This window comes from Dryobates pubescens, chromosome 28, assembly GCF_014839835.1.
Source record: "Dryobates pubescens isolate bDryPub1 chromosome 28, bDryPub1.pri, whole genome shotgun sequence".
Classification (NCBI taxonomy): Eukaryota; Metazoa; Chordata; class Aves; order Piciformes; family Picidae; genus Dryobates; species Dryobates pubescens.
Window position 1 is genome coordinate 7,962,317 of NC_071639.1, and position 26,306 is coordinate 7,988,622.

General features: G+C 43.9%; 1 protein-coding gene across 1 annotated transcript in view; it reads left to right on the top strand.

Annotated features, from left to right (window-relative positions):
* The window catches only part of ROS1 (ROS proto-oncogene 1, receptor tyrosine kinase), a 73,733-nt gene that overhangs the window by 21,949 nt on the left and 25,478 nt on the right, over positions 1 to 26,306 (top strand). Inside the window, exons 17-31 of the mRNA XM_009906067.2 lie at positions 546 to 737; positions 5,316 to 5,416; positions 7,004 to 7,218; positions 8,546 to 8,710; positions 9,305 to 9,466; positions 10,530 to 10,786; positions 11,629 to 11,692; positions 12,879 to 13,081; positions 14,128 to 14,336; positions 15,488 to 15,768; positions 16,859 to 17,035; positions 19,354 to 19,571; positions 20,690 to 20,831; positions 24,254 to 24,486; positions 25,355 to 25,531. Of these exons, the coding sequence (XP_009904369.2) occupies positions 546 to 737; positions 5,316 to 5,416; positions 7,004 to 7,218; positions 8,546 to 8,710; positions 9,305 to 9,466; positions 10,530 to 10,786; positions 11,629 to 11,692; positions 12,879 to 13,081; positions 14,128 to 14,336; positions 15,488 to 15,768; positions 16,859 to 17,035; positions 19,354 to 19,571; positions 20,690 to 20,831; positions 24,254 to 24,486; positions 25,355 to 25,531 (2,796 nt within the window). The remainder of the gene's footprint in view (positions 1 to 545; positions 738 to 5,315; positions 5,417 to 7,003; positions 7,219 to 8,545; positions 8,711 to 9,304; positions 9,467 to 10,529; positions 10,787 to 11,628; positions 11,693 to 12,878; positions 13,082 to 14,127; positions 14,337 to 15,487; positions 15,769 to 16,858; positions 17,036 to 19,353; positions 19,572 to 20,689; positions 20,832 to 24,253; positions 24,487 to 25,354; positions 25,532 to 26,306) is intronic.

The window sequence follows — 26,306 nt, forward strand, 5'->3', positions numbered from 1 at the left end:
GCACTTTGAACACAGAATCACCAAGGTTGGAAGAGACCTCAAAGATCATCAAGTCCAACCTGTCACCCAACACCTCATGACTAAACCATGGTACCAAGTGCCACGTCCAGTCCCCTCTTGAACACCTCCTGGGATGGTGACTCCACCACCTCCCTGGACAGCACATTCCAATGGCTAATGACTCTCTCTGTGGAGAGCTTTCTCCTCATCTCGAGCCTAAACTTCCCCTGACACAGCTTGAGACTGTGTCCTCTTGTTCTGGTGCTGGTTGCCTGTGAGAAGAGACCAACCCCCTCCTGGCTACAACCACCCTTCAGGTAGTTGCAGACAGCAATAAGGTCTCCCCTGAGCCTCCTCTTCTCCAGGCTAAACAACCCCAGCTCCCTTAGCCTCTCCTTGTAGGGCTTGTGCTCGAGGCTTCTCCCCAGCCTCCTTGCCCTTCTCTCCAAGGCTTGCATAAGCTTCTGATAAAGTGCTGTGGAAAAGTCATTTGTGCATACTCAGCTGATCATGGCTGATGCTAAAAGCAATTTTCTTGCCCCTAGATCTATAGAAAACCACTGCTGGGTGGCCATACGGATATCGTGGCTCACGTCGTGTTCCTTGTGAAGGATCTGGTGGTGGATTCAGTGAATGGCTATTTATACTGGGCCACAACGTATTCAGTGGAAAGTGCAAGACTGAATGGAGAGGACTATCTCCTGTTGCAAGAGCAGCTCCAGTTTTCTGGAAGACAGGTGAACTGAAGTTTTGTTTGGTTTGGGTGAAGGGAGTGTGTGTTAGAGAGCAGATTTCTTGAATGCAGGCAGTGCTCATGGTTGTCCAAATGGACATCTGATGACCAGAAGAATAACATGCCTTTCCTGCAATATTATATCATTTTGAGAACAAGGTAAGAATAGCTGTACCAAAATGTTGGTTCCATAACTCTAAAGTCACACCTTGCAACAAAAGGTGACATTAAAGATGTCCCTCTGGTTGTAATGATGCTCCTTCCCATGTGGGAAAAATACCTGCTTTTCCCAAGCGACTCAAGCCTAATGGTCAGTTCTAGCTGTCCCATTCAAATATGGAGCTGGAGTTCCACAGCATCCTGCCTCCTTTGTGATGTTTTCCAGCTCACAGGTCCTGACAGGGGCAGGTTTGGGGCTAGACACTTGCCGAGGGCACTGGAGTTACGCTTCAGGCTGCTAAGGTGCTGCTACAGTGACAGGCTTGGTCTGTGCTATACTCCCTTTCCCCCTCCCATGACTGGGAGAAAAGTGATAGATGACCCAATTCCACAACACATACCACACATCTTCAGGGTGATCTGTTGCAAAGGACTGACAATTTTCACCTTATTCTGTGGTGAACATCACCACTTTCTTTGCCCTTCTCTTTTCATTCATTACCTGTTTCCCTCAATCGCCTCATGCTAACCTCAGATTTCTTCTTCTTGTTTGCAAGAACCTTGGCAGCAGTCTCTTGCTGCTCATCTCTTCCTGTCTTCATTTTTCTTTTCTGCACCTTTATCTATGTCAGTGACACCAGCCTTCAACCATCCACTTATTCACACCTCCTACAAACAACCGTCTCCTCTCCTGCTTCTCTCCTGCCCCTAATCTGTGCACTGACTCTCTGAACTCAGCCTCCTGCTGTGATGCACACAGGAAAAAAGCCAAGTAAAAATGTCTGGATTGGGAAGTGACCAGTTATAGCTGACAGGTGCTTGTTTATTAAAGTAAAACCCAAACCCAGCAGATTAAAACAACAACAAAAGGGCAGTAAACACCTTCTTTAATGGTGGAATGATCGAGCTGGTCCTTATTGTCTCCTATAAAGAAGCAAGTATGTGTTTGCACAAGTACTAATGCTTATCTTCCTTGCACAAGGAAGTCCTTTATCCTGAAAAGAGTATCTGTTACCTCAATATTGAAACACACATGACAGTTAATTTCTGGTATCCAACAGCTAGACCATGTTGTCTACATCTCTGGTTCTTACTGGTATTCACTACCTGGTTTGTGTGGCAATGAATTGCTGTTGTGCTGATCAGTACAGGGTCTTCAGCAGTATAATGCTGCATCTCCTCTTAGCTTGAAATGTGACTGATAGGAATAGAAGAGACTTCTATGGAGATGTCAGATTTCCTGAACAAATATGAGGGCAGAGCTTTGAAAGTCTAATTTCTTTTGCAAGAGCTAGATCCTTCTAGGATTATTATTTTATTTCCCAATCAGCTGATGTGTATTGGCAGACCTTGACTGATTTTTGTCAGAGCTATTCTGATCTATTCCAGTTTAGGGTATGGCACAGGATCTCGAAAGCACTTAGTAAGTAATTTGCACTGTACAATATGCCTGGGACAAAAGCAATGTACAGGGGAGCAGCAAAGTGCATTGCATGCAGGAGGGGACAGGACCCTCTCTAGGTGTGGTCTCTTAATATTTCTAGTTAGAATCATAGAATCAGTCAGGGTTGGAAGGGACCACAAGGATCATCTAGTTCCAACTTCCCTGCCATGGGCAGGGACACCTCACACTAGAGCAGGCTGGACAGAGCCTCATCCAGCCTGGGCTTAAACATCTCCAGGGATGGGGCCTCAACCACCTCCCTGGACAACCCATTCCAGGGCTTCCCCACTCTCATGGTGAAGAACTTCTTCCTCACGTCCAGTCTGCATTTCCCCACCTCCAGCTTCATTCCATTCCCCCTAGTCCTATCACTACCTGAGATCCTGAGAAGTCCCTCCCCAGCCTTCTTGTAGGCCCCCTTCAGATACTGAAAGGCCACAATAAGGTCACCTCAGAGCCTTCTTTTCTCCAGACTGAAGTAGTTGAGGAGTATTTCAAGTAGCTAAATTTCTGTTGTGTCTTCTGTTGTTAAATTGATATCACACTTACACATCATGTCCAGAGCCTAATACTGCTCACAAACTGGAAAGCCTTTGTCTATTTTTGAAACATAACAGAAGGGAGGTGTTACATTACTGTCTGTCTCCTAAAGATGAATAGTATGAATATTTCTTTGCCTTAAATAATGTGGATAGAGGGATCAGGAGAAAGAAGATGGACATGACTAAGGGAAAATAGTTACGGAGGGGGGTGGAAAAGTGGGGCAAGGAAAAAAGACTCCAATAGAAGGATGCAGTTTGGTGCTGAGCATAGTAGGGGTAAATGGGATGAAATGCAACATGGTTGACTAAACATGGCACTCAGGCACATGCATACTGTGAGATATTTTTATCAGGAAAACCTACAGGAGCAATCATTCAAACCTTGATTTTCTGACACACAGTGTCAACAGAAATATGTCAAGAACGTAATTACATAAGGACCAACAGACAACTAAGTGATGTGGCATTTGCTTTCCTGTCATCATCTTCTGCAGTTTATTAATGAAGAGATGGGAGAAAAAAAAAATAGAAAAGAGGGGTAAAAAAAAAAGGCTGCTCCACTTACATCCATAAACTTCTAAGGGAAGAGCTACAACTAGTGTTTGGATTAGAAGTTTGAGAGCTGCTGGAAAACATGTTTGGAGAGGCCCTAGCAACTTGTAAGCTGTGCTAATGACGTGGCATGGGCTGAACTTGATAGCATTTAGCAGATTAATTTGAGGAAACAAGTTCCATTTTATTCACAGAACAATTATTAGACGTCTGATTTCTGTTGTTGTTGCATATGGTGTGGAATCTGTTGTTTACTGCAAAAGCAAGAGAGCTTTATTCTGAATATTGGGTCCTAATAAAAGTAAAAAATCCCTGCACCTGGTTTAGCTGAAGATGAATCATAGAATCAATAAGGTTGGAAGAGACCTCCAAGATCATCAGGTCCAACCTGTCACCCAACACCTCGTGACTCCTAAACCATGGCACCAAGTGCTACGTCAAATCCCCTCTTGAACACCTCCAAGGATGGTGACTCCACCAGCTCCCTGGGCAGCACATTCCAATGGCTAACAGCTCTCCCTGTGAAGAACTTTCTCTTCACCTCAAGCCTAAACAGCCTGGTGCAGCTTGAGACTGTGTCCTCTTGTTCTGGTGCTGGTTGCCAGGGAGAAGAGATCAACCCCCTCCTGGCTACAACCTCCCTTCAGGTAGCTGTAGACATCAATGAGGTCTCCCTTGAGCCTCCTCTTCTCCAGGCTAAACAATCCCTGCTCCCTCAGCCTCTCCTCGTAGGGCTTGTGCTTGAGGCCTCTCCCCAGCCTCGTTGCCCTTCTCTGAACACATTCAAGAGTCTCAATGTCTTTCTTAAACCGAGGGGCCCAGAACTGGACACAGTACTCAAGGTGTAGCCTAACCAGTGCAGAGTACAGGGGCACAATGACCTCCCTGTTCCTGCTGGCCACACTATTCCTGATGCAGGCCAGGATGCCATTGGCCTTCTTAGCCACCTGGGCACACTGCTGGCTCATGTTCAGTCAGCTGTCAATCAGTACCCCCCGCTCCCTTTCTGTTTGGCTGCTCTTCAGCCACTCTGACCCCAGCCTGTAGCACTGCATGGGGTTGTTGTGGCCAAAGTGCAGCACCTGGCACTTGGACTTGTTGAATGCCACCATGTTGGACTCTACCCATCTGTCCAGCCAGTCAAGGTCCCTCTGGAGAGCCCTTCTACCCTCTAACTGATCAACACCTGCACCCAGCTTGGTGTCATCTGCAAATTTCCTGACGACTGACTCAATTCCTTCATCCAGATCATGAAATATTGAAGCAGTGAACAGGAAGATTGTTTCTTCCTCCTGCCCCCTGACTATTTAGCAAGAAATTAGTTACAAAAATGTAAATATTTCCTATTTACCCAAACACATTAATCAACATTTTGCATGTGTTTGCCAGAAATAAGGCAGCACGTGAAATCCGGGTAAGCGTAAAATCCAAGCTGGAAAACAAAGACAGAAGCTCTGACAGGCTTCTTTCCAAAGGTGAAGCTGACATTCAGGCTTGGATATCAAACACCTATGTCAGACAAAGAATGTTAAAATAGCAGAGGTGCACTGGAAATTTTGACAGGTAGTCCCACTAATCACTTGATGGCAACATCATATCTGAAGTACTCTGATACTCGAGGGATGAAGACTGTGACAGGTGGTCATCAAATGCTATCTAGAAGATCATCAGCTGCTATAAATAGGTGTCCACTGAGGACTTGATGATTTTCTCTTGCCACCTCTTTTCATGTTAGAATAAATAATCCTGGCAGTAATGTCATCTTTGCCACTCCAGAGCTGCTCATGTTGCTGTGTAGACAACAGTTATGCCCAAGGGCTTCTCCCTCAGAAGTGAAGGTGTGTTTAAATTGCCAGTTGGATGTTGCTTTTTTCCCCCCACTTAGGTGGTTGCTTTAACGTTGGATCTCACCTATGGTTTTCTTTACTGGCTTGTGCAAGATAGTCTACACCTAAACCTGTACAGAGTTTCTCTCTGCAAAGAAGGGTAAGTGAACGTGTAAGAGAGGTAAGAAGGGCCTGTATTTTCTGGGGTTTGTGATACTCTTTAAAAACTAATTTTGTCCAATTCTGGGCACATTAGTCACCAATTTAACAGTAAACAAAGAAGAGGAGGTAATGATCACAGCTACCCGATGGCATGATACAGACCGAGGTGGCTGTTAACACAGTTTTCACAGTATGGAAACTCAGCTCAATTGAGGTCATTCTCATCAAATTTGAGACTTGGCTTTAGGAAATAATCACCACTGCTTGTCTGTTTTATCTTGGCATTTACAACACCTGACAGTTTTCGAGTGCCTAGAGCTTTAACTTGTTAATCTTGCATGGAGCTTGGGACTGAAACTGACATCGCTTTCTCACCTGAGCAATCAGTACTCAACAGGCTTTCCTCCTGATCAGCCTGAATGTGAAATGGTTGCATTAGTCCTGAAAGGCCAAGTTTAAAAGCAGAACAAAACTATGTTTATGAGTCAGCTTGAATATATACAAAAGCCTCAAGGAAAATGGTAGTTTGTTTTGTAAGTGCCAGGTGTGTGATGAGTGGGTAGCTCATGGAACTACATTTTTGCTCCTTTTCTTGGGGAGGGGGCCTTTTAAATTGATTTATTTATTTTCAAGCATCAGAGTAAACTTCTTGAGCATAATTGATCTGTATTTACATGGGCTCATAATGTTGCAGGCTGGCTTTGTGTGGGATCAGCTGAATTTTCTGGCTGGTTTTAGACTTGCTATGATTAATGGGTGAGCGTTTAAAGAATCAAAATACGCTGATTGCTTTCAGCTAGAACACGCAGCTCCATTGTGAACCAATTGGCAGCCATAAATCACTGTCCCTGGCATGCCAGAATAGAGAGATTAGAAGTGATCCATCCTCATGGACCTGATGGCATGTCAGAGCTTTTCCAAATTTGCTTTGGATAGCATGTGTCTAAGTTGGAAGTAATTTCTGAGATGGCAAAATCATGCCTCTTACAACATATTTAATCTCTTACTCAGAGGATAAATTGGGACCAAAAAGAACGAACAAACAAACAAACAAACAAACAGGCCCTGTAAATTTTGACAAAGAAGTTAACAAGGCTGATTAAATCCCCAGTGATCTCAGAGGAGTTTAATAAATAATGGAAGGTTATCCAGGAAAGTAGCAGGGTCAGATTCATCTGAGGACCTACTCTAATGAAGCTGAACGAATCTCATTCTGTGAAGCAGACTCCATTGCTTCAGTGAAGTTGCTGTGGGAAGGTGGGCTGAGTTTTCCCACAGTACTCTATTTTCTCCCCCCATGCCTCAGGACACTAAGGGGTTTTATATATGTTTTCTAATGAAAATCAAGGGAATCAAGGCTTTTTTCTCTTCCCCCTCCCCCCCAGCTACTCCTGTAATGTGTCATTCTGGAAGTATTCTGCTTTAGAGAACTCAAGGAGAACTTTTTGAATTGTTTTCCTGCCTCCTACAGGAGTGTTAAGAGTTTGAGTGATGAGAAACATTGATGTGTCAAACATTACATAACTCTTGCTCTCTCCACGTGCGTTTAGCAGTCAGTTTGCTAATTTCATGTGTGTTTTCACAGTTGTGGTGATGCTACCATCACAGAATTGGCAGCATGGAGTACTTCAGAAATATCTCAGGCTGCACTGGAGTACTACAGTGGTCGTCTGTTCTGGATTAATAGCCTTCAGTTCCTTACAACTCAGGAAGTCAATCAGAGCCTTAGCATTCCCTTCTCACAACCAGCAGAGTTTGCAGCCTTTACCCTCGTTCACACATCACTTAAACCTCTGCCAGGTACCTGATTTTCTTTTCATTTCATAGTTTCTTATTGTCTAAGCCCTTTGCTAAGGCATTCACTACCAGCCTGCAGTTCTTCATTTCGGAATGGAATGGAATGGAATGGAATGGAATGGAATGGAATGGAATGGAATGGAATAGACCAGGTTGGAAGAGACCTTTGAGATCATCGAGTCCAACCTATCATCCAACACCATCTAATCAATTAAACCATGGCACCAAGTGCCTCAGCCAGTCTCATCTTAAACACTTCCAGTGATGGTGACTCCACCACTTCCCTGAGCAGCACATTCCAATGGCCAATCACTCTCTCTATGAAGAACTTCTTCCTAACATCCAGCAATTCCTTAGTGTCCCAGTTTGAGCTGGCTGCTTTAAGAATGACTACAAAGCTACAGAGCCCTAGAAGCTGGAGTGTCCATTGTGTCCAGTCCAGAGGGTGGACACAGGAGATGATGTATTTCCTCCCATAAATCCTATGTCATTATAAAACTGGCTGAGAAATCAGTTGCTCTCTCTTTCTTCCTCTGCACATCCCTGGATGCAGTGAGCTCCCTTATCTGGTGTGGAGGGAAGATGGTTTCAGTCCTATCTGCAGCCTTCAAGGCTGGACTAATTTTTCCTGCTTGGGCCTCGTCCCAGGAACTAAGGGGAGGCAGTTTCAGACCTGGCCAGCCTGAAACCAGCCTAGCTATGGCAGGAGGGAAGAGCCCTGGGATACATATTGAACCCCAGATGGGGAGTAAAGGAGTCCTGGGCTTTTGGTCTGATTTGGTGGAGGTTCTTGTGTGAAGCTTTTGGCTTAATGAGCTTCTCTGTTAAACCCAGATTATGCATTCCTTTGTATTTGATATGCTTTGCTATGCTCCTCACTATGCATTGTAATATTGTAGGACTGTGAAAAGCTTCTCCATTTAAACTTTCCAATACTCCAATCCTGTGTGTGAAGCAGTTTTCTTTTGCCCCAGGGGCATTAGAGCAATCTGTCCCACTCTCAACCATGACACTTAGTCATTTGATCCAAGAACAGCAGCAACTTTTAAATTTATATATATGTATATAAAAGTATGTATTTATATACTTAAATACTTATAGGTATTAAAAGCATCTATCAGGCTACACCTGGATAATGGGCAATTATAAAAGCTGATGGGGATGGCTACAAAGGATACCTGATGTTGTTGGTCATTGTTTCTATCTAGTGACAGCTTTCAGGGTTTTTTTTTCCACAGTGTCTTAATGTTTTAAGCCAGGTTTGAACAGCCTGCCTGTTGCTCATATTCCTGAAATCATTATTACTATTTCTTCCTCTCTTTATGCACAGGGAATTTTTCTTTTGCACCAAAAGTGATTCCAGATTCAGTGCCAGAGTCCTCCTTCAAGATTAAAGGAAATTCTTCGTGTTTCCATGTCACTTGGAGTCCCTCCACAAATGTGGAATGGGGAACTGTCTTATACTGTGTGGGATCCAAAGCTCTACAAGTGAGGATATTCATGCATTCCCTCCTCATTAACTGCATGTAGTACTGCATCTACTTGCTGATGTGTCTATTTTTAAACAGAAATACAGTTTGTTTCTTCTCCAGCATCACAAATCAGCCAAGCAACCAAACTAATCAGTAAATATAAAGCAAGCTGTCCTATTTCTCCATCACTGAGGCCAAACAGGGGGAACAAGGGTGTAGTAGTAGCTCTGGGTTAGCTGCTGGGGTGTGAAGTGCTTAGCAAGGAGCTCACAGTGCTTCAAGATGTGTGAGAAAGCCCTTCACAGTAACTCAGAGACAGAAATGTCCTCTGAGCTGTCAGTAGGACAGCCTTTGCCTGTCTGGGAAATCTAGCCTTCATCCATGCTTAATGTTAGCACATTTGGCAAACTTTACCTTAAATTCAAAGGGCAGATTGCTAGCAGATTGCTCCCTGTCACTACAGTGCCACAGGAAGCGATGAAACAACAGTCATTCATAGGAAGAGAAGCTCTGATTTGATATAGCTGACCAGCTTGGTGAGGGGAATTTGTGGAGACCTTTCTGAGAGCAGGAAAAATGTTTTGTTTTGTTTTATTCTGCTTTATTTCATTCACAGCCTCTGGAGAGTGAACAGTGCCTGCATCCCCATAACCTGACAGTGCCATCCTACCAAGTTGATTGGCTGGAACCATTTGCACTCTTTGATTTTACTGTCACTCCATACACATACTGGGGCAAGGCACCAACAACATCTGTATTGCTTCGAGCCCCTGAAGGAGGTACTAAAATGAGAAATCACATTCCTGTGTCAACAAGTAAAACCCTGGAGAGGAATGAGCAAAATTCAGGGCAACAGAGTTGCAAGGGCATGTTCCTGAGTATCTCTGGAATTATCTATGGCACACACAGATGCACACAACTGCAGCAACAGGAGCTGGAGCAGAAGGTGCATGATGGCGTATCCACCATGTCCACAATGAGCAAGAAAGGGAAACTGAGATCCATTCCAATGGCCATCAAAGGCTCATGTTAACCACTTAGCACATTTTTAATGTGTTATGCACTTTCAAGTTTTCAGTTCTGTGCTTGTTTTTGTTCTCATGCAGGTCAAAGCTAAGCCAGCTAAAATGTATTGTTGAGTGAATCGAGTGCTGACTAAGCTTATGAGCTGCAGTAGATTTTGAAGTGAATGGGAGAGGGGATGGAGCATGCTTTCTGTTGTGAAAATTCTTGCAGCTCCATTGTTACCTACAGGACCTGGCTAAGTAGATCTGCCTCAGTCTGAGTGCAGGAGTGCATTTGTCTTTGTTCATACAGCTCTTCTTTTAGCTGAGCAAGTTAAAATAAGGTAACTACACACCAATGAAAATAATCAAACTTTAGATCACAGAATTACAGAATATTAGGAGTTGGAAGAGACCTCTAGAGATCTAGTCTGATCCCCCTGCCAAAGCAGGATCACCTAGGGCAGGTCACATAGGAATGCACCCAGGCAGGTTTTGAAAGTTTCCAGAGGAGACTCCACAAGCTCTCTGGGCAGTCTGCTCCAGTGCTCTGTCACCCTCACAGCAAAGAAGTTTCTCCTCATGTTGAGGCCAAACCTCCTGTGTTCCAGCTTGTACCTATTGCTCCTTATTCTATCATTGGGCGCCACTAAAAAGAAGCAGTCACCTTCATCTTGACACCCACCCCTCAGATATTCTTCTGTAGTTTACTTGTCACCAGTTGCTGTCTCTCCCTGTCAGCACTGCAGTTGCAAAGCTCTGGCTCAAGACTAAGAGTTAATTACAAACCAGAAATGCTCCACTCAATGCTTTTGATCTTTTTATTATTTTTTTTCAGTTCCTTCAGCCCCTACAAGCCCTAGAATATATGTGTCTCCAAATAACCTGCATGAAAGGGATGGGAAAGTCCTTGTGGAGTTGAGGTGGGACAGACCTGAAAGGAACAATGGGATATTGACACATTTCAGGGTTTACTATCAGCTATTGAGTGACACTGCTAACACTTCCATGGAGTGGAACACAAGCAATGTTAGACCCACCCTGATGCTCCTTTCTCTCAGGGATGTGCTTCCCAACATCACAGTAAGGTTTCAGGTATGAAAAGTACTGGGCTTAACTCATGCTAGATAGTAGATGTTTATTAGTCCACTCTGATGTGTTTGCTTAGGAGATGGTATTGGGCCTGGGGCAAGAACTTGTGGTTTCTGCTTGTGGAGCTGCTGATTCCCTGACTCACCCTTGGGTACCTGCCTTAACCTTTCTACACATTGTGCTTTTCACTAAATAAGGTAGAAAACAATGCTGCAGTATTGTACAGCCTTGCTGAACAAGAAACATTTCTAGAAGTTTCCCAAAGCCTCTGATAAAAGCTGCAGGTTAGAGAGATTCCCCTTGAGTGAGGCTGGCAGGCTATTGAAGCAGAGACACATGTGAAGAGAAGGTCCACTGCAGCAGACATGCAAGGACTCAGATGACACCCAGAAAAAGACTTCCATGTTAAAACTTGTCAAGAGGTCATCTTCTCAATGTGGTGAAAGGCTTGGAACACAGAGACACATACTTGAAAGACAAAAACAGAATAATATGTGGTGGACATCCTGGTGGTGTAGAACACCACGTTGGTTGCAGCATCAAGCAGCAGTAGGAATCGCTCCAGCCTGGGGGAGGAGATAAGACTCCCCCGTGTCCTTTGAGCTCTAATTGATAGATGTGGTGTGAATTGTGTTCATAAAATTCTCCTCATAGCTATGGTGCAACCCTGAATGTAGCCTTTGAAATGACCAGCTCAGCCTTGGGTCAATTGAGGCACATGTGCTCCTGGCTGAGCAGCCAGGGGATGTGGTTCTGCATTTGGCATTAGCTATGATTTTGCAGGCTCTCAAATGCAATTGTTTCATGCTGCTGTTCAACATATGTAACAATCTCCTGCCCCACAGGTACAAGCCTTCACCTCTGTGGGTCCAGGACCTTTGTCTGCAATAGCAGAGAGGAGAGCATCAGGTATGGGTGATTTAGAAGCCCTCTCATGGTTCGTGTGTACCAGATGGTAAAAGTGGCAGTACAGGAATTTGGTAATCTGACAAACAGCCTCCAACACTCTGTAGGACATTTGTTCCACCCTACAGTAGACACCACAAAGGAAAAAGTTATAACTTCTGGCATGAAATGATTGGCACGTTTCTTATCATTAGATGAAATGTCAGGAATTTCAAGCCTTTCCTCAAAACCATGCTAAATTAACTTTTCTAGATAACCCTGGGGTAGTATGGGACAGCAGGTTTTGCTGCAGATCACAGAATATTTCTTACTGGGCTGTGAAGAGTGACCAGAAGGGTAAGAGATCTACTGGGGATCACAGGCTATTTGTAGATGGGTTGCTAAAGGTATTTAAGTGAGCAAATCTGTTTTGACTAGGCTTAAATTCTTTAGGTAAGCATCCACAATGCCACTGAAAAAATCTTAGGAGTCTGCATGTGATGACAAGAAGGCAGCTCATAATTTTATTTATATGCTGTGACATAGGCCCAAATATCATTTGTGCTGGGCTATCATTTATTTTTATCTTGGACTTGCTTTCCTTATGAAAGACTGCTATTGTCTAGAATGTGGTTTGCCTTATCTTGCTTGCTTGCTTGCTTTCTTGCTTGCTTGCTTTCTTGTTTGCTTGCTTTCTTTCTTGATTTCCTGTTTGCTTTCCTCCTTTCCTCCTCCTTTCCTCCTCCTTTCCTCCTCCTTTCCTCCTCCTTTCCTCCTCCTTTCCTCCTCCTTTCCTCCTCCTTTCCTCCTCCTTTCCTCCTCCTTTCCTCCTCCTTTCCTCCTCCTTTCCTCCTCCTTTCCTCCTCCTTTCCTCCTCCTTTCCTCCTCCTTTCCCCCTTTCCTCCTCCTTTCCCTCTTTCCTCCTCCTTTCCTTCTCTCCTCCTTCTTCTTTCCTTCTCTCCTCCTTCTTCTTTCCTTCTCTCCTCCTTCTTCTTTCCTTCTCTCCTCCTTCTTCTTTCCTTCTCTCCTCCTTCTTCTTTCCTTCTCTCCTCCTTCTTCTTTCCTTCTCTCCTCCTTCTTCTTTCCTTCTCTCCTCCTTCTTCTTTCCTTCTCTCCTCCTTCTTCTTTCCTTCTCTCCTCCTTCTTCTTTCCTCCTTTCTTTCTCTCCTTCTTTTTTTTTTTTAATTCTGCTGTGCCTTTTTCCTTCCAGATCTTTTCCCTGTCCCAACTCTTCTAACAGTTTCTGCCAACAAGTTATTTCTTACTGACATAGACAACAATCGTACCATATGGGAACATTCAGCTAAGACAAATATAAAGGACATCTGCTACACTGCTGATGATGACAGAGTGTACTACATCGTAGAAGATTCTCTTTTGATTCAGAGTATACAGACTGCTTCAGAGTCCCAGGTATTCCTTTGTTCATTCCCATGCTTGAGAAAGTCTAGGAAAATGTGTATCATTATTTTGGAGTTAATGAAGAAGTCAAAGCCTCACCCTGAAGACCCCACCCAGAGTACTGCAACCCACCTGGAGTACTGCAACCAGTTCTGGTGCTCCCAACATTAGAAGGCCATGGAGCTGCTGGAGTGGGTCCAGAGAAGGGCCATAAAGTTGATCAGGGGGCTGGAGACCCTCCCTTAAGGGGAGAGGCTGAAAGAGTTGGGGCTGTTCAGCCTGCAGAGGAGAAAGCTTCTGGGAGACCTTATAGCAGCCTCGCAGTACTTGAAGGTGCCCTACAAGAAAGCTGGAAAGGGACTTTTCACAAGGGCTTGTAGTGATAGGACAAGAGGGAATGGCTTTAAGCTTGAGGAAGGGAGATTTAGGCTGGGTAACAAGAAGAAGTTCTTTACAGTGAGGGTGGCGAGACACTGGAACTGATTGCCCAGGGAGGTTGTGAACACAACCTCCCTGGAGGTGTTCAAGGCTGTCAGTTTGTATGAGACACAATATGAGAGGGATTAGCTGGATGATATTCCCATCTAGCAATAAAATAAAAATATGTACAATACAGTAAAGTTTGGAATTCCAATTTTTTGGTTTTGGTCATCAGTACCTATTAGAATGAGCCATGGAGTATGCCATAGGTAAAGCTGTCCTATTAACCATGGATGATTCACTGATTTTCATCTGCTTTGTTGGTAAGATATCTCAACAGACAATTTAAAATGCTGTTTCATGCTGTTAAATGCAAGACATTTCTTATTTTCCATCAAATGTCACTTAACTTGATTTCATGGTAATTTCCAGAACATGGAGGCAACAAAGGAGATTTTTGAAACACTAAAGTCTGTATATTGGAAACTTTGTGCCAGGGCATCTCTTTATAGTTTGACTTCTACTTGACAAAGAGAAATTATTGCAGAAATAAATCTAATTTCATGACATCCTAGCATTAGGTGGGAAAATTCTGCTCTGAGGCAGTGTTAGTAATGTTTTTCTTCTTTTTCCTTAAGTTTTTCCAAGACCCATATCTTCACAATGCCACAGCCATCACAGTTGACTGGATTGCAAGACATCTCTTTGTTGCCTTGAAAACACTGTGGAATGAAACTCAAATATTTGGTTTTGATCTTCAGCTCAAGATCAAATCTCTAAAAGCCTTGAACATCCAGTTGGGTAAAAATTCAACTGTATCATCTCTGTTCTACTATCCTTTCTTAAGGTAAGGCATAGATTACTAATGACTTTAAAAAGCAGATTTGAAACATTACTTTAATCTAATCTAAAGATTGAAAAAGTCTCTTTATAGTACATGAGACTCCTGCACCTGGAAATGCCAGAAATTTCTGGTTGAAGTTATACTTTTATACTGCTAGTTTGGGGTTGGACATCCCTAATTTCAACAAGATAATCTGTGTTTGAGGAAAGATTTCCAATGATCATCAAATACTGGTTGATTCTTCCATTTAAGTGATGCAAATGGAAATCAGCACCAGACAATGGCTTTTTTTAATAGCAACTGCTTTAGCCAGGCTAGTCAGCTATAGAGTAGAGTGGAGTGGAATGGAATGGAATGGACTAGAATAGAATAGAATAGAATAGAATAGAATAGAATAGAATAGAATAGAATAGAATAGAATAGAATAGAATTAACCAGGTTGGAAAAGACCTTTGAGATCATTGAGTCCAACCTATCATCCAACACTAACTAACTAAACCATGGCACCAGGCACACCATCCAGTCTCTTCCTAAACACCTCCAGTGATGGTGACTCCACCACCTCCCTGGGCAGCACATTCCAATGGCCAATCTCTCTTGCTGGGAAGAACTTCTTCCTAACATCCAGCCTAAACCTCCCCTGGTGCAGCTTGAGATTGTGTCCTCTTGGTGCTGATTGCCTGGGAGAAGAGACCAACCCCTACCTGTATACAGCCTCCCTTCAATGAGTTGTAGAGAGCAATAAGGTCTCCTCTGAGCCTCCTCTTCTCCAGGCTAAGCAACCCCAGCTCCCTCAGCCTCTCTTCACAGGGCTTGTGCTCTAAACCCCTCCCCAGCTCTGGACATGTTCCAGCAAGTCAACATCCTTCCTAAACTGAGGGGCCCAGAACTGGACACAGGACTCAATGTGTGTCCTAAGCAGTGCAGTGTAGAGGGGGGAGAATGACCTCCCTGCTCCTGCTGGCCACACTGTTCCTTCCATTCAAAAATGTCCTTTAAACACCTGGAATCCCTCTCAAATATTCATGTTTTCAAATATTTGGGAGGTTTGTGATGTGTAGCCACTTACAGGAGTGCATTTGGTGCTATAACTGACAGGCAGGATTGCTCAGGCTGGAGTTTCTCTACTGTAAGCACTTCATTTTGTTTGGCAGCCGCTTGTACTGGATGGAAGAGCTTGATTGTGGCAGCCACGTGCTTTACTATGATATGCTGAATGACACTGTGCACCACATTTTGGGATCCATATCAGAACAAATGAGGACCTCCTGCACCTGCAACGTGGCAGAAGCAGAGCTAGGAAGAGCTATGCATGTAGATGTGTCTGACTCCAAGAATCCTCAGCTACTCTTTGTCAGAGGCAGAAATGAAATATGGGCCTCAGATGTGGATGGTTGCCACTGCTGGAGCATGACAAAAATACCGAGTTTTCAAGGTCTGAGTGTTCCCTTGCTGGGTAGTTTGTGATTCTTGCTATTCCTTACATCAGACAATGTTCATTTCAGCAAAGTAGCCTCCAGGAAGCACTTTCATGGTAAAATTAATTGATCTATAGGCAAGATGAACAAAATGGTTGTGTTCTATGTTTGTAGTTGTGTACCCTCTTTATGCAAACTAGGAGAAGGAGCAGTGTGAGGATTTTTACTGATGTGTGTGTCCTAGTCATATGTGCATCAAATGACAATGCTGTAGCCTCAAAGGCTACATGTCTATAAGTTTCACACTATTTTGCTAGGTTTTCCTATTTGATACACCTGCCACAGTTGATCTCAATGGGAAAATGCAGTGCTAGCTCAAATCATGCCTGAAAGTGATACTGCAGACTTCAGCACGTGGGAAGGGTACTTGATGCAAAGGAGACTCCTGTATGACAACATTAATTCCTCATTAATTCAAGGGCTCCCTGCCTATGGCAGGGGGGGCTGGAACTAGATGATCCTTGGGGTCCCTTCCAATTCTATGGTTCTATGACATCTATCTTGCACTTCCTGTAATGGTAGCCCTTAATCTTGGCTGCCTGGTTTGCAGCTCCATTTTGGAGGAGTACTGGTAAGAGAGTTCTGTTATCAGAGGAGCTGCCTTAATTGTTCCTGGGAGATGGCAGAGCACTGTGGTTTTCATCTTGGAAAGATGGTGAAAATCTCTGCAGACAGCTCTTGCTCTTGTCTTTTATTTCTGGTGTGTGTGTGTGTTAATTGTTTTGCAGTTCTCATAATTATGGATAATTAAAAGCCTTCCAATCTAACCTTGGAAACCTGAGAAAAACAACCCCAAAGTGTCTCAGCTTCTTGAGACCCATTGGAAAAGACCAGAAATATGTTTTCCAGAAGGGTTCTTTGAAAATATTGTATGACCAAGATGCTCACCCATATATACTCACTGTGAATGCAAGCATCCATCTGCTCTGGTAGAGTTGTCTGCTGCTCAGGGTTTATTTTGAAGCTAAACTATATGATATTTTCTCTTGTAAATCTGTCTGCTCAGGGGTTTGTTCTGAAGCTTAACTACACAATCTTTTCCTGCAGGTAAGAAAATTGTCAGCCTGACTGCAGATAAGGAATTCATATACTGGAGCACTGAAACAAAAGAATGTGCTGAAATTTGGCTAGCAAATAAAGCCAGCACAAGACACTTTCTGCACGAAAGAGCAAATCATGAACTGAAAATCTTAGCCTACAGCTCAGCAGCACAACTGTACCCAGGTAGAGGGGATTTTGGTTGGTTTTAAAATCATAGAATCGTAGAATCAATAAGGTTGGAAAAGACCTCAAAGATCATCAAGTCCAACCTGTCACCCAAGACCTCATGACTACTAAACAATGGCACCAAGCGCCATGTCCAATCCCCTCTTGAACACCTCCAGGGATGGTGACTCCACCACCTCCCTGGGCAGCACATTCCAATGGCTAACAGCTCTCCCTGTGAAGAACTTTCTCCTCACCTCCAGCCTAAACTTCCCCTGGCACAGCTTGAGACTGTGTCCTCTTGTTCTGGTGCTGGTTGCCTGGGAGAAGAGACCAACCCCCTTTGGGCTACAACCACCCTTCAGGTAGTTGTAGAGAGCAATAAGGTCTCCCTTGAGCCTTCTCTTCTCCAGGCTAAACAATCCCAGCTCCCTCAGCCTCTCCTTGTAGGGCTGTGCCTCAGACCCCTCCCCAGCCTCGCTGCCCTTCTCTGGACACGTTCAAGTGTCTCTATGTCCTTGTTAATTTGAGGGGGCCAGAACTGGACACAGTACTCAAGGTGTGGCCTAACCAATGCTGAGTCCAGGGGCACAATGACTTCCCTGCTCCTGCTGGCCACACTATTCTTGATGGAGGCCAGGATGCCATTGGCCTTCTTAGCCACCTGGGCACATTGCTGGCTCATGTTCCCCTGGCTGTCAATCAGCACCCCCAGGTCCCTTTCTGTTTGGCTGCTCTCCAGCCACTCCGACTCCAGCCTGTAGTGCTGCATGGGGTTGTTGGAAGAGTTACTCCTGCCTGCAGCTGCTTTCACCAGTGCCCAGACTATTCTTACCAGCTCTCTGGACAAGTTTGTTCCCATGAGGTCTATGTGGGCTTGGCACTGATGCAGGAACCTGTTTGGGCCCTGGTACAGAATGTGCCAATCCTCCTCCCCAGGGATGGGGTTTTCTGCAAAAGCCTCAGGCTTAGCTGGTGCAGAAAGGGAAATTTCAGTCCTAAAGGATTATTTCTACCCAGAGATCCCCACAGTGTTCTTCTTACATATTTGGGTGAAAAGTGAATGAAGAAAACAATATTTTCTTCTCCTCAGTACTGAATGCAAGTGGTGTACAGGTGAAAAAGTGATGTTTGCAAAGACCAGCTGGGGTGACTGACATGCTTTTTATTGCTTTAGTGATGTGAGCAAGGAGCACTGCTAGAGTTTTCTTTCATGCTAACCTTTTCATCGCCACCCAGACATGTGATGTCAGTTGATCATTTGACACATCAGAAGTACTCAGTGAAGATGATTGTCCTGTCATAGATTCTGTGAGAGAATGATTTCTCTTCAGGGTTAGGAGAAAGGGGACTGAATATGTAGCGAAGGATTTTCTTGTCAGGGTAAACACATTTCCGTGGAGCTGCCTGACAGAAAATCTAACTCTGAAAATGACTCAGTCCTTTATTTCTTCTGGGACTTTTCCCATGGGAGTTTTCACTACTCTAGGTAACTAAAAGATTGAGAAAGATGCAACCTTGCATTTATTTCTGTTAAACAGACTCATTTATTCTGACAATATATGCCTGAACCTGACTTTGGTAGGAATGGCAGTGTTACTCATTTGAGGAGAACAGATCTGACAATGAGGTCAGTTGCTCTGGCCTAAGGGCAAACCTTTGTCCTCGTACCATCTCCACCACACATGTACTTTAATCTTTTTTCCTTCTTGGCAGCAAGTCCATTTAATATATTTTTAATTAGTTTTTAAAAGCACACCAAGTGATGAGGGATTTTCTTTTGTTACCTTTTGCTTCTTGCCAGAGAGGAGTTTTCTGTTGTTTTCTCCCTATGGACTCCTTTTCTCCTCGTAAAGTTTGCCTCCCCTTTCCCTCTCGTTGTTACGAACTTTACACACAAAAAGCTGTTTGGAAGAAAAGGGAGAGAACACTTAATGGATAAAGAAAGATGCTTTCTGTTTTGCATATCTGTCTGTTCTGTGACAAACAAGCCTGGGCTCACGAGTGTGTATTGCCCTTGAGAGCAAAGCAACTACCACCTAGATTGCCAAGGGGTTTAGGTACTGAAAAAGGAACTTAAATTCTTTAGTAGATCTGCACCTTAGAAAAGAGAAGTGAGAAGCTACTTTGATGATCACTGATTTTGTGTCCCTGAAAGTAATCAAATGCTGTCCATTCAGGTGGGATTTTTTGTCTGTTTCTGTTGGTGAACTCAGAGAGAGATGTTTTGTGGCCATGCATTCTCATAGCAGCATAGCAGTGGTGGTAGAATCCTTTGCAAGTTTGGGCTGGTCCAATAGTTTGGGTTTTTTTTTTCCTTTTTATGTCTTTCCTAGATAAAAGATGCCTGACTCCGTTGCCAAACACTGAGAAACCTACTATCCTTGATACAACAAACACCAGTTTTACATTAAGATTGCCACCTGTCACACCACAGGAGTTATGTCCTGGCATCTTTCAGCCTACGCCAACCTATCTGGTATTCCTCAGGCAAATGACGAATGACTGCAGGAACTCAAGCCTCTGTTTCTCTGACCTACAGCAAAAAGTATTGGTATGGCTCTTTTGGAATTGGTATGACTGTTTGGGGATGTGCTATCACTTCAAAAACCATCCCTTAACTTTCTAGGACAGTATTCCCACTTCTGTACCCCCTTTCTCTGTGGTATTTGTTCAGCGATAGATTCCTCAGCTTTCTTCTGTGTGAGCGCTTCTCTGCTTCATAACATACCTTTACTAAACCCTCGTTGAAACAAGTCTTCAGTTTCTACTTGTACAAAGAGCAGCTGGGGTTAATATTACAGAATCACAGAATCACCAAGGTTGGAAGAGACCTCAAAGATCATCAAGTCCAACCTGTCACCACAGACCTCATGACTACTAAACCATGGCACCAAGTGCCATGTCCAGTCCTATCTTGAACACCTCCAGGGATGGTGACTCCACCACCTCCCTGGGCAGCACATTCCAATGGCCAACAACTCTCTTAATGAAGAACTTTCTCCTCACCTTGAGCCTAAACTTCCCCTGGCACAGCTTGAGACTGTGTCCTCTTGTTCTGATGCTGGTTGCCTGGGAGAAGAGACCAACCCCTTCCTGGCTACAACCACCCTTCAGGTAGTTGTAGAGAGCAATAAGGTCTCTCCTGAGCCTTCTCTTCTCCAGTCTAAACAGCTCCAGCTCCCTCAGCCTCTCTCTGTAAGGCTTGTGCTCAAGGCCTCTCCCCAGCCTCGTTGCCCTTCTCTGGACACATTAATTAATCTGTTTAAATAACTCCTCAGACTGTCCAGCCACCGTATGTCATGCCTTTAGGTCTTGTGGTAGTTGCACTTGCCTTGGTAAAGTTTCTTCTGTTATGGACTTTGCCATTAGGTATCAGCTACTGAAAAACGTAACCATGATAATCACACCTCAGCTTGCTTTTTTAGTATCTGTTTTCTGTAGTGACCTATTACCCAAACTATCGTTTTGACTTTATTTTTTTGTGTGCTTTCTGTAGTGAGCTATTACCCAACCCATCACTTTAACACTATCTTTTAAACACTAGAATGTTTCAAGAGTACAAAAGCACCGCTGTGTTCTTTTATAACTCTCATTGCATTGACAGGTGATTGGTGTGATACATGACTGTCTTTTCTAAGAATCCATTTATTATCTGACTTCAAATTACAGGAATTTCAGGGTCTTACAGCCACCATAATCAACCTACAGCCATTTTCAAGTTACCTGATACGAGTTGCAATAAAAAACTACTATTCAGATGAGGAAGTGTTGCCTACAGGAGAAGAGACAATTGGCACAACTCTGTATGGAGGTTTGTTTCACTTTTTATTCTGAACAGAATTCTCATGGAAGTTAAAGAATCATAATCAATAAGGTTGGAAAAGACCTCAAGGATCATCAAGTCCAACCTGTCACCCAAGACCTCATGACTCCTAAACCATGGCTTCATGTGCCATGTCCAATCCCCTCTTGAACACCTCCAGGGATGGTGACTCCACCACCTCCTTGGGCAGCACATTCCAATGGCTAACAACTCTCTCTGTGAAGAGCTTCCTCCTCACCTCAAGCCTAAACCTCCCCTGGCACAGCTTGAGACTGTGTCCTCATTCTGTCACTGGTTACCTGGGTGAAGAGACCAACCCCCTCCTGGCTGCAACCTCCCTTCAGGTAGTTGTAGACAGCAATAAGGTCTCCCTTGAGCTTTCTCTTCTCCAAGCTAAGCAACCCCAGCTCCCTTAGCCTCTCCTCACAGGGCTGTGCTCAAGGCCTCTCCCCAGCCTTGTTGCCCTTCTCTGGACATGTTGAAGAGTCTCAATGTCCTTCTTAATCTGAGGGGCCCAGAACTGGACACAGTACTCAAGGTGTGGCCTAACCAGTGCAGAGTTAGGTCTTTTCCTTGTCCCTTTTCCTTTTTCCTTATCCCTTTTCCTTTTTCCTTGTCCCTTTCCCTTTTTTCCTTTCCCCTTTCCCTTTCTTCCTTTCCCCTTTCCCTTTTTTCCTTTCCCCTTTCCCTTTTTTCCTTTCCCCTTTCCCTTTTTTCCTTTTCCCTTTCCCTTTCCCCTTTCTCCTTTCCCTTTTCCCTTTCTCCTTTCCCCTTTCTCCTTTCCCCTTTCCCTTTCCCTTTCCCTTTCCCTTTCCCTTTCCCTTTCCCTTTCCCTTTCCCTTTCCCTTTCCCTTTCCCTTTCCCTTTCCCTTTCCCTTTCCCTTTCCCTTTCCCTTTCCCTTTCCCTTTCCCCTTTCCCCTTTCCCCTTTTCCCTTTTCCCTTTTCCTTTTTATTTTGTTTTTCTTCTTAGCATGCACAACACCAAGCAAAGAGGCTTTCAACTTAGGTGGATCTCTGAATAGTTTAAGTATATTCATAAGGAGTCTGTGGCAGGCAAATAAGACAAACTGATGATTAGAAGATTTCAATCCTTTGCATGGAAATCCACAACCTGCAGGGCACACGGCTTGAATAAGATTGACTGCTGCTGGGATGTGGCAGGAATTCACACCGTTGCGTCTTGGTGGGGTGAACTGAGCCACCCTGCAGCAATGTGCACCCTCTCAGTGGTGCAACATAAAGATAGCATATGAAATGGGAGACTGGGTTGCTCCACTGAAATGGAATTTTTCAGTCTCAAGTTAAAACGAAACATGAAACTCGGAACAGGCTTCTCGAGTTGGGGCAAAGCAAAATGTCGGGATCAAAATAAAGTCCTAGACCAAAAAACCCCACACCAAACCCCAACTGATTAAAAAACACACCCTCCACCCCCCCAAAAAAAACAACCCACAGGAGAGAAAACAACCAAAGAGTCACACCAGCCCCTAAACTCTAAGCATTTCTAATATGTATTTGTATCAGTACTCAGAGCTTTGCACAATTTGTTGAAAACCTTCCAACCAGCTGTAAACAGAATATATATCTGTGTCCTGGCACTTATGTTCTCAATTTCATGAATGTAACTACCAGTTTAAATTGTAATCAGATGCTGCTAGAGCCTCCTGAAGTGTGCACACTATTTCACACCTCTGAAGCTGTGTGAATTCCCTCTCTTTCCCTCGGTCCTGTAACAAAAGGAAAGAAGCTTAGGTTAATCTGTGCTTTCCAGCAAACCTGCAAGACAGAGGGAATGAATGGAAAAAACAAAAAGAGGGGAAAAACAAAAAAGGAAGGCAGCTTGGAAAAATTAATGCATTGCTCTTGCCACAGAGTGTCACTCTTACTCCACTCCCAAGCTGTGCTAGGGGAAGTTTAGGCTGGAGTGAGGAGAAAGCTCTTCACAGAGAGAAGTTTTAGGCATTGGAATGTCCTGCCCAGGGAGGTGGTGGAGTCACCATCCCTGGAGGTGTTCAGGAGGGGATTGGACGTGGCACTTGGTGCCATGGTTTAGTAGTCATGAGGTCTTGGGTGACAGGTTGGACTTGATGATCTTTGAGGCCTTTCCCAGCCTCATTGATTCTTTGATTCTATATTTTGGCTGTTGAAAGGAGAAAATTTTCTTCTTCACTAGTTGATCTTCTGCACATTTCTTTCAAATAATTTCCAGTCTTGCTGCTGGGGCATAAATGATAGCCTAGGTACCCATCATTCTGAGGTGGTGGTAACACAGATAGTGCAGGGACTTGTTAACTTTTTACCTATCTGGACAGCTGAAGAGGAGAAATTAATTTTTAATACATGCCATATACCACTTCAAAATGTGGTGACCTCAAAGCTTCCAAGAAAAGCTTGATTTTCCCAGAACAATTAGTGAGTAACCAGCTGGCATGGACATCGGATGAGCTACTTAATTTTCTGCTTACAGAGCTCAGCCAGACCATGAATTTCAGAGCAAAAGTGTAAATTATGACAAAGGATGCTTAGGTTTGTTTTTTCCTTCCTCCAGCCATTTGTGTTCAAGAAAAGGTTTTCCAATTGAAATAATAATGTATATCATAGAATCATAGAATTGTTAGGGTTGGAAGGGACCTCAAGGATCACCTAGTTCCAAACCCCCTGCTGTGGGCAGGGACCCCTCACACTAGATCAGGCTGCTCACAGCCACATCCAGCCTGGTCTTAAGAACCACCAGGGATGAAGCTTCTACCACCTCCCTGGGCAACCTGTTCCAGTGTCTCACCACTCTCATGGTGAAGAACTTCTTCCTAACATCCAATCTGAATCTACCTATTTCTATTTTTGTTCCATTCCCCCTAGTCCTATCATTACCTGACACCCTAAAAAGTCCCTCCCCAGCTTTCTTGTAGGCCCCTTCAGATACTGGAAGGCCACAATTAGGTCTCCTCAGAGCCTTCTCTTCTCCAGACTAAATAGCTCCAACTCCCTCATTAATATATATCCAAGTAAGTGTTGTAATAAACTCACTCTGAGACCCTGATTAGGAAACTAATAGAGAGCAGGAGTTTTGTGATACGTAAATATATGTATATGTAATATAAAGGTAGGGGTATAGGACCACAGCTGGTTGGGTTTTTTGTCTGTTTGCACTGTAGGATAGCCAAGGAGATGCTAAAAAAGGTCCCTCAAAATATTTTGAGCTTGTCCACAACTGACTGTACAAGAATATGACCTTTAGATGCATGCAGTGTGGCTCCTGTAGATGGATCATATTCTTATTCTTATAACCTTTTCTTCTTTCCTTAGCAACATTTCTTGACTTCTTTAACAATAAAACAAGCAAACAACCACAAAAAGTCTAGTGACAAATATGCTCCTAAAAAGTGATTGAGTTTTCCTTCTCTTTCAGTACCAGAGGCAGTTGATTCCATTCAGGCAGTGGTTTTGTCTGACACCATCATTAACATATCTTGGAGTGAGCCTCTGAAGCCAAATGGACCTGTAGAATCCATCCGCTATCAAATCTCTGTCAATTTGTTATCTCCTGTCCCAGCGACGCCCTTCAGGAAAAGTGAATTTCCAAATGGGACACTTGCCTGGTCTGTCAGTAAGCTCCAACCTGGAACAAGCCATTTATTCAAGGTACAATTCCAAGGAGTTCTAACTGCTTGTTCACAACTCTGCAAATCTTTAGGCTGCTTTTCTGTGAAGCTAGATGTGTGTGTTTTGAAAAGATGAGTTCAAAACATGGCAGACTTCCCTCAGCTCTTTGGTCTTCAGGAGAATGAAACATCACACTATAGGACAGGATAGGACAGGATAGAGTAGAGTAGAGTAAAATAGAATAGAATAGAATAGAATAGAATAGAATAGAATAGAATAGAATAGAATAGAATAGAATAGAATAGAATAGAATAGAATAGAATAGAATTGAATTGAATTGAATTGAATTAACCAGGCTGGAAAAGACCTTTGAGATCATTGAGTCCAACCTAACACCCAACACCATCTAATCAACTAAACCATGGCACCAAGCACCCCATCCAGTCTCTTCCTAAACACCTCCAGTGATGGTGACTCCACCACCTCCCTGGGCAGCCCATTCCAATGGCCAATCACTCTTTCTATGAAGAACTTCTTCCTAACATCCAGCCTAAACCTCCCCTGGTGCAGCTTGAGACTGTGTCCTCTTGTTCTGGTGCTGGTTGCCTGGGAGAAGAGACCAACCCCCACCTGGCTGCAACCTCCCTTCAGATAGTTGTAGACAGCAATAATAGTTGACTGATTCTGTCTGGCAGCAGTCACATTTTACACTGAAGCATATTATTAAAGTGTGCATTCAAAGTTCACAGCAAGAGCAATGTGGCAATGCCTTTTGAAGGCAAAGGGCTAACAGTGACTTCAGAATGCAAGTAGAAGCTTGACTATTTGTTGGTACACCCTGAGTTGGCAAGGCCACCTTTGCAAGGAGTCTGATACTACATGTACAGTTGATGTGCTTCCTTACTAGGTTCTTGCATTTCATCCTGAGGAGAACTGGTTTTCTGAAAGTGTTAATGTTGTTGCAAAAACTTTTGAGACCCCACCTCCACCTGTCGACATAGTGCCCAGAAATACCAGCTTGCAGCTCAAATGGAGAGCTCCTCTGCACGTCAATGAAACCAGCTTCTGGTTTGAGCTGGCTAAGGTAAAAAAAAAAGTATCTCCCTTTTTGTTTAACCCACTCAATTCTGGTGAGGAGGGCAGGGTGGAGGATGTACATGAAGGACTCAGTGGATAATTTGGGCACGGTGACATCAGTCTCAGTGGCTCAGGAGGGGCAGGATGGAGACGGTGTTTGCCAGGAACAAGGGGGAGTGCAGCTGTAGCATTTAATACTCTATAGTGTCAAAGGACATCCTGGATGACCCCATCAGGATTCTTCCTGGGTCTCCTGTTTCAGTAGAGTGCCCTCCCTCTTTCCTCACTTCCCTCCCCCAACCTGGCTAGTAGCTACAAATGCTGTCTGCTCTGCACAAGAAAGAGAAGAGGATTTTCAGCAGTAAATATCAGCTACTACCTACTTTAGGAAAAAAGGCCAGAGGGAAAAACAGGTCCCATAGTGCACACTGCAGAAGTAGGTTAGTGCTGCAGTGACAGCAGCATGGATGGAAGCTTCAGATTTCTATGTCTGGACCACTGGACAAAGAAAAATATCATTGAACTGAATCACATAGAATGGGTAATAGAAATCATTGTATTTATGAGACTTATGCCAACATTTCCCTGCCCTGTCCTAGCGAGATTCCACTAAACTGCCTCCTCTCAGTTGTATCATGGCAAGTTGAACTCATAGGCATGCCAGAGTGATCCAGAAATACAAGCTGCACAGAGATAACCAAGGGAAAGACTCCTTTTGGCTGTGCACAGGGGCCACTTAATCTGTTGTCCTTTGTGGCTGCCAAGACTTGTGTAGGTCTCAT